The following is a 13,273-nucleotide window of genomic DNA, read 5'->3' as shown; positions in this document are numbered from 1 at the left end:
TTATCTTGGCGTTAAGTCTCCGTTCAGAATGACGAAGGTAGTTTTGGTACCAAACCTGAGCCTGAAGCAGGGTTTGAAGTGGGTCAAGGTAATCAGCCTCCTCCAGAAGTGCGTGGATTTGTCCAGCCAGGACGTATAATAATGCCTTGCTTAAAAAAGGGGAGACATGAGAAGAGCCAATAGTCTGAGCAATCCTGAGAAAAGGGCAACTAGAACGATAAAAGGGCTATGAGGAAAGGTTAAAGGGTTTGGGGCTCTTTAGCTTGGAGAAACGACGGCTGAGGGGGTGACATGATCGAGCTTTACAAGATTATGCATGGGATAGAGCAGGTCGAGAAAGAAGTACTTCTCTCCCTTTCTCACAGTACAAGAACTCGGGTGGGCACTCAATGAAATTGCTGAGCGGTCAGATTAGAACAGGTAAAAGGAAGTACGTCACCCAAAGAGTGATTAACACATGGAATTCACTGCCACAGGTGGTGGCGGCAGCTACAAGCATGGATGGCTTCAAGAGGGAATTGGATAAGCATATGGAGCTGAAGTCCATCAGTGGCTATTAGCCACAAGGTATAGATAGGGACTCTCAGGCTGGGGCAAGTAATGCTCTGTGTTCTTGGTACTTTGGAGGGGGGGCAACAGTGGGTGGGCTTCTAGTGTCCTGCCCCCACTGCTAGACCTCCTGGTATGTTTGGCCACAGAGTGTTGGACTCTCTGTGTCAAGGTGAGAAGAAGAAAAATGGTAGGCCGGTAATTTATATCTACTCAGGAAGGTGGGCCTTGTAAACACATCACAGTGGTACACTGAGTGGCCAATAAAGCTGCAACCCAGTCTGCACCAAGCAGGTTCTTTGGCATGCTCAGAACAGCTCCAGTGGACAGCGCTGCTGCAGATACATGGGTGGTGGGAAGTAGCTGGAATGTAAGACAGGTGGAGTGAGAAATGTGAGTAGACTGGTCTTCTCAGTTCTGGAATGGGCGTGGAGACTTAATGGCCTTGGGATGGGGCAGGACACCAGGATTGCTAGTGCACAGAAAGAAGTGGGATGTAGCAAACAGAGAAGGAGTCCACATGTTTCACGCTTTGTCTTCTGGAACCATGTGGAAGTAGTATAACCATTGGTATGCCTCTGATCTTCTCAGGTAAACAAATGGACCACTCGAGTCTCTTTGTTCCCACAGGTGCTCATCATGGACCATCCCAGCACACGCATCGTCTCGTCCTGTTTCAAAATGTCAGACCTTCTGGCTGAAGGAATCACAAGTGAGTGAATTCAGGAAGGCTCTTTGTGCTCTGGGTGGTCTTGCGAGCGGGTGCCTTGCTTCGTTTCTGCATGACATTAGCTCCTCCTTCCGTCCCGCAAATGATGTGCCAGTCTAAGCCCAGCTGGATCCTCAGATTGCTGTCTGGCACCAACCCAACACAGTCTGCTTCTCTCAGGATCTCGATGCCCTTGGTCAGAGGTCCATCAGTGGCTATTAGCCACAAGGTATAGATAGGGACTCTGGGGCAAGTGATGCTCTGTCATCTTGGTGCTTGGGGGGGGTCAAACAGTGGGAGGGCTTCTCATGTCCTGGCCCCACTGCTGGACCTCCTGATGGCACTGGTATTTCTGGCCACTGTGTGATACAGAGTGTTGGACTGGATGGGCCTTTGGCCTGATCCAACATTGGCATCTCTTATGTTCTTATGTCTGTATGTTCATGTGGCCGCCGTTTTCTGCAGGGAATTGTTTTGCTCTTTTGCTTCTTTTGCACCCATCCCAGATGACAACCTTATGATAATATTTGCTTCCTTCAGTTATCGAAGATATTAACAAACGCCGAGAGCCCCTCCCCAGCCTGGAAGCCATCTATTTGCTCAGCCCCATTGAGACGGTAAGGCCCTCAGTCACTGCCTCCGCTGGGGTGGCTCTCTGCCAATTCCTGTAGAAGAAACAAATGTATTGGAAGGACTAGCTGTTGTGGATTTTCCCGGGCTGTATGGCCGTGGTCTTGGCACTGTAGGACCTGACGTTTCGCCAGCAACTGTGACTGGCACCCTCAGAGGTATAACACAGAAAGATGGAGTACTCTCTGTGTCTAAGTGAGAAGAAAAACGTTAGGCAGGTAATTTATATCTACTCAGGAAGGTGGGGTAGGGCTGAGTCATTATCTTGTAGGATTTCCCCAGGCTGTGAACATGCTAATTGAGGAGCTTTCCTGAGGAGATTCTTTTGCATATGGATCAGGTGTTTCCTGAAGAGGTTCTTTTGCATACGGGTTGTTTCCTGAGGAGGCTTCCTGTTTCCTGGGGAGGTTCTTTTGCATGTGGATTGGCTGTTGAAATTCTAATCTTATCTGTAGGGCTATGGCCAGTTGTTGAGCCTTTTGTATTTTTCAGGACAGGAAGCCATGCCCTATTTATTTATTTTTTTTATTTTTTTAATAAGCTTTATTCGCTCCCCTAAAAAGGGGAGATATTTCGCTAAAAATTGGAAATAGGGAAGGGTATAAAGAGGTACAAAGAAAAGAGTGAGTGGTATTAGTAATATGTTAGTCTGTTAAACCTTTTTATAGTCCAATCAGAGAGTCCACGTTTTTCTTCTTCACCAAGGCTTCTTCTTTTCTTCTATGATGTTAGCGAGGTAATTAGTAAGTTAGTATTGTCCTTCTGGTAGTTAATATCAGTTTATTCTTCCCAAGCAAAATCCACTTATAAGAGAAAGATAGCAGTTTTTAAGTTTTATAGCTCTTCCCGCTTTTGTCTCTCAGGTTATAACCTGACGCTCCTCCTTCACCTCTCCTTCCGAGCTGCTGTCTTCTATGCTTAATGTCGACATCCACTTGGCCAGTTCTGCACCTTCTTCTTTGCTGACATGCTTTTTCAAAAAGTCTTGAGCCTTGAAGATGGAGTCAATCATCTCTCTTTTATTCTTAAACTTGTGCCAACCAGTGGTGCAAGGGCAGTTGCTAATATGTCTCTGAGAATCTCTCCATCTTCCTCTTTCAGCCCCTGGAATCGGAGAATGAGGTTAGATTTTTCCATTTGAAGCATAAGCAGCTTATTATCTTGCCTTTCTTGATGCTTTTCCACTTTTTGGACCTTCTTCTTAACTATCTGTACATCTTCTGCTGATTGAAGGCATTTTTTTACAGTATCATCCATCTTCTCAGCTACCTCTGTTATCTTCTTTTGCTGTAATCCCAAGGCATCCTCAACAGAATCCAGTTTCTTATTTATTTTTTGCAGTTCTGCCAGCAGATGGCGTGCAAGGTCAGTATCAGGTTGATTGGCAGCAGCTCCAGAACTTGAGGGACTTGGACAGGAAGTCCCGCCTGTCTTCTTAGTCTGTTTCTCTGCTAACTTTCTCAAGTTCGCCATGTTGCCGTTTTGTTTACTTTTTGGGAATTTTGCCTGCAACTTGTTCGGAAAACTTCCAAACCTTTGCTTCGCTTTTCACCACCAGAAGGTAAGCCGCTCTCTTCAATTCCCACGTCGCCCCCTCTACGCTTTAAAGGCAGTCGTTCTCGGGAGGGGGGGATTCCCTCCTCTCTCCTGCCGCTTCTTTTCGGGGGGGGGGGAACCTTTTAAACCAGCGGTTTTAACGAAGCCTCGACTCACAGTTCGCCGTCTTGCAGTTTTATTCTCTGAGTTGGTCCACTTTACCACTCCGCTGTCCCGGCGGCTTAGCTGGTCCCCATTACAGGGCACAACACAGCTGGAGCCATTTGGGGTAGGAGAGACTTTTGGCGAAGGAGCCTCAATTCCCGGATTTTCGAGCCGGCAAGAGGCTACCCCCAGTCTCTCAGAGCACCCCCTGGTTCGGAGCCCTTTAACAAAGGCTCCTTAGAGTCTCCGCAGCTGCGGGACCCCTCCAGGCAGTGTGTGGGTGATCCGATTCCGGGAGCAGACCCGAGAATCGGTCACCAAGCGCGCAGCCATAACCGGAAGTTCCATGCCCTATTTATTTTTAAACTCTCTCCTTTCCTGTCGAAATTGTGTTTATGTTTATGAATTTCGCTTGGACATGGAGAGTACTCTACCTTTCTGTGTTATACCTCTGAGGGTGCCAGTCACAGTTGCTACAATGCCAAGACCACGGGTCCTACAATGCCAAGACCACGGCCATACAGCCCGGAAAATCTACAGCAGCTAATGAACTCCGGCCGTGGAAGCCTTCGACAACATATTCGAAGGACTGATCGGAGTGGGGGGGGGGGTGTGCATGGATACACCATTGTCTGTTCCTCCTTTCTGAGGTCTTTATGGGCTCCATGCCGTTCCCACAGGAACTATCTGTCCATCCCCAAGTTGTGTATGATTAAGGGTGCATGATGGCTGATTTGGAGTATGGAAGGGAAGCTAGTGGCAGGATTGTGTGTTCATGCTACTAACATACCATTTTCCTCTCTGCAGTCAGTGCATGCTCTGATAAGTGACTTCAAAGGCAGCCCCACCTTCTTATACAAGGCCGCTCATGTCTTCTTCACTGACAGTAAGTTAGTGTATCAAGCATACAGAAAAAGGCTAACTGGAAAGTGAGAGGTGTTGTGATTCAAGAAATGTATGGTGCTTTGAAACTTGCCAGGGAGTTCCTGGGATCCTGACCGCCATTTGCATGCCCACGGAAGCCCAAAGACTCACTAGCAGTGTTCCCTCTAAGCTGAGTCGGTGTGAGCTAGCTCACAGTATTTTTAGCCTCCGGCTCACATGTTTTTGATCTAACTCAGGAAGTATGGCCTCAAAGCAAACTTAATTTATGCAGCAACCAGATGGCTCGCTCACAACGTCAATGCCCGTAGCTCACAAAGTAGGATTTTCGCTCACAAGACTCCACAGCTTAGAGGGAACATTGCTCACTGGTTGGTGTAAACGCACCAAGAGGTCAGAGAGAGGAGAGCTAGAGTTTTTGCCAAGAGAGAACCATTTGCTGTATCTGCCAGGCAGGGGCAAGAGGGATACCTGTTATAAAATGTGATCTGGGTACTGAGATGTGTGGGATGTGCACCCTGGGATGATTGGGATTCCCTTTCCCACATGGGGCAAGTTCCCTAAATCCGCATTGGGTCACAGGCTTCCCGCCAGCAAAGGCAGGAAGGATTAAAAGATTGGGAACATCTGTTAGTCTTTCTTCAAATGCACGGAGCACGTGGGGGGGGTCAGGATGTGCCTTTGCTCCACAGACATCCAGGGGGAAGATGTCAGAGGTGACGCTTCTGTATTGTTACCGTTTAGCTCAGTGTGATGTTTTCTCTCCTTTCCTTTAGATCTGAAAGCACTGCAGGGCTCTTTTTGTAGCAGGAACTCCTTTGCATATTAGGCAACACACCCCTAATGTAGCCAATCCTCCAAGAGCTTACAGAGCTCTTCTTACAGGGGGTCTACTGTAAGCTCTTGGAGGATTGGCTACTACATGAAATTGCTGAGCGGTCGGGTTAGAACAGATAAAAGGAAGTCCTTCTTCACTCAAAGAGTGATTAAAACATGGAATTCACTGCCACAGGAGGTGGTGGCGGCTACAAGCATGGACGGCTTCAAGAGGGAATTAGATAAGCATCTGGAGCAGAGGTCCATCAGTGGCTCTTAGCCACAAGGTATAGATAGGGGCTCTGGGGCAAGTGATGCTCTGTCTTCTTGGTGCTTGGGGGGGGTCAACAGTGGGAGGGCTTCTAATGTCCTGGCCCCACTGGTGGACCTCCTGATGGCACTGGTATTTCTGGCCACTGTGGGATACAGAGTGTTGGACGGGATGGGCCTTTGGCCTGATCCAACATTAGCGCCTCTTATGTTCTTATGCTACATTAGGGGTGTGTCACCTAATATGCAAAGGAGTTCCTGCTACAAAAAGAGCCCTGGAAGCAGTAAGGGTGATAACTATTTTCCCTGTCTTGTCCTCTAGCGTAGTGAGCAGCAATAAAGTCTTCCTGTTTTGAGAGAACAGACTGTGAGAGAACTCCTCGTGCACCTTAATCACTCACTAACATTTAACCATGCACTCACAGGAGAAGGGATGAAGTGACTGGGAAACTCTGCTCTTTGTACTTATTCAGAGGCAGCCTTTACTAGTGGTTCCCAAATCGCTAGTAGCCAGGGAGGGTGAATTTCTAACTTGGGGTGGTGGCACAAGGAAAAGGAACCCGATTATACATGCATATGAACATGCTGCTGCACGCATGTAAACACACACCCAGACCCAGGATGGGTTTATGACGAGAGGAACCCATTGCGGGATAGGAGAGTATTGCGCAGTGTGGACTTCTCCCACTGAGAAGGTCTGGTTTGTGTGCCATGTCATTCCCCACATGAATGGAAATAGTTAAGCAAGATGAAGGACATCCTCCCTTAAAATGCACCCCACCCCACAGGCCTTTGGTCATGTACCAAGTGCACATTGTATCATTACGTAATTGCTTGAGAAATCAACAGCAAGGTTGCACGGATGTGGGCCCCCCCGCTGTATGTGTTTGAAACTGAGCGCTGTCCAGCATAGTGAGCAGAGGACCTTTCTCCTTCGATAACAGCATTTTTTAATTTGTTAGTGCCTCTGTGTAAGCTTGTTGACGCTTCTTCTGGATTATCCGAACAAAACCAGGAGTCCTTGGCATTTAGTGTGACATGTAGTCGCTGAGGTATCACGTAAAGCAGGGGTGTCGAATCCATTTGTTATGAGGGCCGGATCTGATAAACGAGACCTTGTTTGGCCGGGCCATGTGTGCCATAAAAGGTAATTCTAAAAATCTAATTATGAAACATACAAAAATATACATATATTTATTCAACATAAATTAAAATAACAAACAAGGGCCCATTCCTACCTCATATACAAATATAAAAACACACAAGGGCTAATAAGATAGACCTAACGCGTTTCGGCCTTTACAGGCCTTCCTCAGAGGTCTAATACAGACAGAACATGTTGGCTGATACGCAAAAATACATACAATCATACATATATGGAATAAAGACCAGAAACCAATTGTTCCAAAGTTTAACCACTGGGCAAAGAAAAGAAATACAAAAATACAAATGAAGCCTCCAGTGCAATCACATGTCCAGTACTACTTCTCTCTGGTCAACTGTATATTCTTCTGAGATTGTACAGCCAAAATGTTCCCAATAAAATGTTCCTTAGGTTAAAAGCAGTGTTGATCAAAAAGGTGTTGGGCCACTGCTTTTAACCTAAGGAACATTTGGCTGTTCCTTAGGTTTGACTAACCTTTGACTAACCTTTTTAGGTTCTGAATTCTAGGTTTAGGTTCAGGTTTTTTTTTCATTTTTTCTTCTTTGTCCATAAAAGGTAATGCCAGGTAGCAGAGAGATAAACTTTATAAAGGACACACACAAACACAATTAAAGATTTTTTAAAACTTTAAATAACACATTTCCAGTGAGTTCGACACCCCTGACGTAAAGCCTTTGACGCCCATTTTGGGGAGTCATCAGGGTGGGCTTATTACTGTAGTTTTATTGTGCAGTAAAATAAAATGGGTGTGTGTGTGGGGGGGAGTGTTTTTGCAGAGAAACCGGGTAACACCCGGCCTCCTCTTATTCTCTTTCAGCCTGTCCCGAGGACCTCTTTAAGGAGCTGGGCAAGTCTCGAATCATCAAAGCAATTAAAACTCTTAAGGAAATCAATGTTGCTTTCCTCCCCTATGAGTCACAGGTGAGGAGAGGGGCAAGCAGAGCATGGGATGTGTGGATGGGGGCCTTCTGGGTCCTTTAACTGGGCTCTAAAGAGCTGGGGGGCTTTCTGTAATGCCTGTGTGAAATCTGAGATGATTAGCAGAACAACCCCGAAACTGGAGCTCTTAGCTACCTGTCTGAGAACACTATCCTTCTTTGAGCCAGTTTGGTGTGGTGGTTAAGTGCGTGGACTCTAATCTGGGAGAACCGGGTTTGATTCCCCACTCCTCCACTTGCACCTGGCTGGATGACCTTAGGCAAGCTGTAGTTCTGACAAGAGCAGTCCTTGAAAAAGAGCAGTTTCGAGACTTCCGGTTGATGGCGACGCGTTAGCAGACTCACCTCCTGGACCTCCCGGGGGTGAAGCTGCGCTCCGGCCGAAGGAGGGGGTGTGCAGGCTCGTCACACACCCCTCCCCCGGGACCTGGGTGAAGGGGCTCTGGCCATGGGACTTATGAGAGGTTGCCTCTTCGCCGGTGGAATGCTGGGGAATTGAGGTGCCTCTCCGTCCCGAAGTTTCTTCGTGCCGCGCGACCGAATGGACTCAAGTGACACCGACTGGGGCAAGCGTAGGAGGTCGAGTGACAGAAATGAGTTCTAAAAGAGGTCTGCGGACCAATTATGAACGTGAGTCTAATGTAAGCAGCGGTTAAAGAGAAAAGAAAGCTCCCTACCCCATCCCATAAAACAGAAAGTGAGGCGGGTGGGGGAGGGACGCCTCCCAACCGCATGAACTGTTGAGCGAATTAAGGAGGGGGAAGCGGAAGAGAAAACGTGCAAAACTGTTAAGAAACACTTACCAAGGCGAGTTTGAGCGTTTGAGTGCGCATTTAGAGACATTCAGAATATTTGTTAAAGTAAACAAACGAAAAAGATGGCAGGGAAGAGGACGGAGAAAGATAAACTTTTGAAATCGAAACCAGCTGAGAGTCCTAAACCGGAAGGAACCAAGGAGCTGGCAAAGAATTTGGCAGAATCCATGCGCCCCCTACTGGACCAGATGAGTAACCTCAAGGAACAGATGTCCAAAATTTGACTCAGTTTATAGTATGATTAACGGGAGGGAGATTAAATATTTGTTTAAGCTGGTTAGAAGATCTCCTCTCTTGGGATTTTAGTTAGTAGTGGGTATCTTTCTTTATCCCCTTAAATGTAGTACCCCTCCCCTTTTCTGTTATAGTTTGTAGTATAAATAAAAATACAATAAAAAATCCCCTCCGGAGGCTATAAAAAAAGAAAAGAAAACGAGCAGTTTCTGTCAGAGCTCTCTCAGCCCCACCTACCTCACAGGTTGTCAGTTGTGGGGAGGGGAAGGGAAAGGAGTTTGTAAGCCGCTCTGAGACACCTTTGGGTAGTGAAGGGCAGGGTATAAATCCAATCTCCTCCTCTTCCTCTTATTCTTCTTCTTCTTCGTAACCAGTCAGACTTGGCTTAAGACCTCTGGTCAATGAAGCTAAGAAAGGAAAGGAAAGGAAAGGTAATCAGTCAGACATCCCTCTTTTTAATCTGGGGACCGGGGCCTTTTTCAACCCTGTGGGTAATGATCTTGACTAGTCGAAAGAAACAGACTCGATGGTTCCACTGATATTAATAAACCGCTTCATTAAAGCACTATGAGTAAGACTAGAAAAGAAGCCAAATTACAAATTAAGTAAGAACATGCAAAAAATATAGAAAGGATGCCGTGTGTGGCCACAAGAAAGAGCACTGGATACGTGGACATGGAATAAATCAACTTCTGCTCAGGCCCCATTACTGTTCCTCAGCAGAAGTCACAGCTGGTGGTGAACGATGATAAATTACAAAGACACTCACTTAAAATTAAACTTGTAAAATAAAAGATGGTCAAAAATAAGAACAAATGATTGATACAGCTGAGATTCAATATTTTTTGTCTCCCTAACGGTCTCCCGCCCATCTCCAGTTAGAGCCAGTTTGGTGTAGTGGTTAAGTGCGCGGACTCTAATCTCGGAGAACCGGGTTTGATTCCCCACTCCTCCACTTGCACCCGGCTGGATGACCTTGGGCAAGCCATAGTTCTGATAAGAGCTGTACTTGAAAAAAGAGCAGTTTCTGTCAAGAGCTCTCTCAGCCCCACCTACCTCCCAGGGTGTCTGTTGTGGGGAGGGGAAGGGAAAAGAGTTTGTAAGCCGCTCTGAGACTCCTTTGGGTAGTGAAGGGCGGGGTATAAATCCAATCTCTTCTTCTTCTTAAGATAGGGACCTTCATTGCTTGAAGTCCTGTATTCAGTTTCATGGAGCATCTGGAGTATTTCCAGGTGTTCCAGGAATCTTGAGCTAGGGCAGGCTCCATTGAGATAGATACCTGTCTTCTGATCCTCTTCTCTCCCTCCAGGTGTACTCCCTGGACAATCCCCAGAGTTTCCACAATCTCTTTAGTCCCTACTGCAGAGAAGATAAGAACAATCAATTGGAGAGGATGGCAGAACAGATCGCCACGTTGTGTGACACTCTGAAGGAGTACCCCTCGATTCGCTACAGAAAGTTAGTGCAATGGTCTTGGCCATACATAGGAGGGAGGGCATGGGTGGGTAATTTGCAATAAGCGAGTGCTTGTCCTTGGGGGTTTTTTTGTTTGTTTGTTTTAATTAACTATTTTTCAAGTGCAATACAAACATTGTCCATTGGTTTTGATCCTGGAATCAAGAAGGATGGAACAGGCCATATGCTGAGTGGAGTAGTTGGGGGAGGTGGACAAGAAGAGGTTTTCCAGCTATCCATAGTAGGAAGACTATGGCGTGAGGAGATACTGTCCGTAGTTCAACAATAAGTAGCAGGAGATCTGGATTCTTGCTTAGGGTAAGACAGCGTGACGTAGATGGTTTGTGTCATCCTGGAACTTGGGAGATCAGTTTTAAATCCCGGTTCAGCCGTGTAGCTCACTAAGTAACTTTTGGCCAGTTTGGTGTAGTGGTTAAGTGCGCGGACTCTAATCTCGGAGAACCGGGTTTGATTCCCCACTCCTCCACTTGCACCTGCTGGATGACCTTGGGCAAGCCGTAGTTCTGATGAGAGCTGTTCTTGAAAAAAGAGCAGTTTCTGTCAGGAGCTCTCTCACCCCCACCTACCTCACAGGGTGTCTGTTGTAGGGAGGGGAAGGGAAAGGAGTTTGTAAGCCGCTCTGAGACACCTTTGGGCAGTGAAGGGAAGGGTAGTGAAGGGCGGGGTATAATTTCTTCTCTTCTTATTATTATTATCTTGGCCTAAATTCACTGGACTGCTGTGAGGGGGAGAAAATGGATTAGGAAAGAACCCTGTATGCTACCTTGAGCTCTTTCAAGTAAGGGCAAGGTTAAAAAGTGTGATAGAGTTAGGGTTGTGATGCCCAGTCAAGCGGCTGCTGTGATGTGGGGGTTAAAGATGGCAACCGGGCTGCTTTGAATGGCCATAGGGGGAGCAGGGGGAGAACCCTCACCCTTGTCTCTCTGAGGCCACAGGCACGTGTGTTGCCATTTCCACGCACCCGATGGTGAAGTGCAGTTGCTAAATATCGACTTGTGTTCCGTTGTCGTAGTGGTGCCGAAGACTGCTGTCTGTTGGCCCATGCCGTGTTGGCCAAGCTGAATGCCTTCAAAGCGGACAACCCAACCATGGGAGAGGTGAGCCATGCTGGGGTTTTCTCAGAGTCTTTTGGAATTAAAAGCAGGAGGGAGTGAGAGCAGTGCTGGTCTTTGCAAGACGGCGGCTCCGTAGGGATGCGGATCACGTTCCTCATCCCTGCCGCTTGACGGAAACCCTTGTTTCAATTCGACGACGTCTCTCTCATGAGGAATGAACTTTATGTCTCTGTTGTCTTTTCCTTGCCCTGACTCCCCCCCTCCCCATAAAATGTATGATCTTTTGAATGTTTTTATACATTGGAATGTGTGAATGTTGTACGTTATCTGCACGTATGGCATAAAAGCAACAAATTCTCTAGGCCAGTAACAAAGCTGGGTGAAGGGCAACTGTTCGTAATAACAATGCACTGAAACGAAGGAGAGCAGATTTATGATCCACCAGCTGGTCTCTGACACTGCCCGAGCAATTCCCGGCAGCAGAGGTTGTGCTAACAGAACACGCTTATGAAACTTATTTCGTCGGCAGTCATCCTTAGAACCTCGGCATTGCCCGAGTTAGGTTAGGGAAGTAACTGCAGCCTTCCAGCTTACCTGACAAATGCAACAATGAGCAACTGGGCGTGAAAAGCGGACTTCTCAATGGTAGAAGTATCTTTCAAAACTCATGGAAGAGCACGTCTTGCAAATGTAGCCGTTACCTACTGGTATGTCCTTTTTAACAAGAATCAGAGGTATTCTGCCAGATGGCTAGAAAATGTGCTCTTCAGAGTTCCCCATTGCATCCCATAGTGAGCTGAGCTGAATTTAAACTTATGCTAAGGGATAAGCTAGGCAGTCCACAGGAAGCCTATGAACAGTCTGCTTCTCTCTTGAGGATTCAAGGTGGTAAATAATGCTTTAATCAACAGTTACTAAGCAGCCACTGTTATCTTCTCCACCCTCAACTAACAAAACCAACTTTCCATTAACCTCCCAAAATGGTCTCCAAAAGAGAACGCGCTTTTTTTTTTTAAAGCTTTATTTTCATTTTCCATAAAATACATATCCATTAACATAAATCCTCATACATACTCGAGTCTATAATTATCAGCCTGAATTAATCCAATCATATAGACGCTTCCATCTTTCTGCAAACACTTTTTCATCCTTTCCTTGAGGGATTAAACTCAACTTGTCCATCTCTGCCATTTCTAATAATTTAAATACTAATTCATCTTGCGTAGGAATATGTTCCTGTTTCCAATATCTGGCTAGTAAGATTCTTGCAGTTGTAAGTATATAGATTATCATATGTTTATCTTTTCATTTAAAACTCTCCGGTAACATGTTTAACAATACAATTTCGGGGAGCAATTCGATTTTAACATTTGTTATTTTTAGAATAATCTTCTGTATCATCTTCCAAAACCCGTAAATTTTTTCGCACCTGCACCACATATGAAAAAAAGTTCCGACATTGTTTTTACATTTCCAGCAATTCTTAGTTACATTTGGCTATCTTATCCAGCAACCAATACCACCTTTGATAAATGTTATATATATTTTCTTTATAATTGACACTTCTCATATAGCTTAGCGATTTCCATGTTTTTTCCCAACTTTCTATACCTATATTATACCCTATATCTCTTGACCATGCTATCATTGTGTTATTAATTGTATTTTCTTGCATACGTTCATCTAATAGTATTTTATATATCTTCTGTATCATTTTATCACTGTTTGATGACCAAATTTTATCCAATTGTGATTTACCATCTTCGAACCCTACTTTCACATCCTTGGAGTACCTAGACTGTAGTTGCGTTACTTGCCGTTTGAAATGCTCCCCTCCACACTTCCATAGCTAGGCTGTTCCAGGTCATTGGGCTTGGTGCTATGACTGAAAAAGACAAATGTAAACAGTCGTGTGGGAGTTGCGCGGGGCGGGGACGATGACAACCTGCTGCTGTTCTTTTTATAGAATAAAAGGTTTCATGAACTGGACCTTTCACCAGCTGCCAGTATGTCTGTCCCCCCTCCCCACCCCC

At 45.9% G+C, this 13,273-nt stretch overlaps 1 protein-coding gene across 1 annotated transcript in view; it reads left to right on the top strand.

Moving 5' to 3' along the window:
• LOC107113603 (syntaxin-binding protein 2-like) overlaps positions 1 to 13,273 on the top strand; it is a 53,669-nt gene that overhangs the window by 22,755 nt on the left and 17,641 nt on the right. The window contains exons 3-8 of the mRNA XM_015414950.1: positions 1,180 to 1,261; positions 1,799 to 1,875; positions 4,397 to 4,475; positions 7,540 to 7,643; positions 10,019 to 10,167; positions 11,198 to 11,282. Coding sequence (XP_015270436.1) covers positions 1,180 to 1,261; positions 1,799 to 1,875; positions 4,397 to 4,475; positions 7,540 to 7,643; positions 10,019 to 10,167; positions 11,198 to 11,282 — 576 coding nt within the window. The remainder of the gene's footprint in view (positions 1 to 1,179; positions 1,262 to 1,798; positions 1,876 to 4,396; positions 4,476 to 7,539; positions 7,644 to 10,018; positions 10,168 to 11,197; positions 11,283 to 13,273) is intronic.

This window comes from Gekko japonicus, unplaced genomic scaffold (genome assembly GCF_001447785.1).
Source record: "Gekko japonicus isolate JY-2015 unplaced genomic scaffold, Gekko_japonicus_V1.1 scaffold3532, whole genome shotgun sequence".
NCBI lineage: Eukaryota > Metazoa > Chordata > Lepidosauria > Squamata > Gekkonidae > Gekko > Gekko japonicus.
Note: the sequence above shows the minus strand (reverse complement) of the source record. Positions and strands in the feature narration are given on the sequence as shown.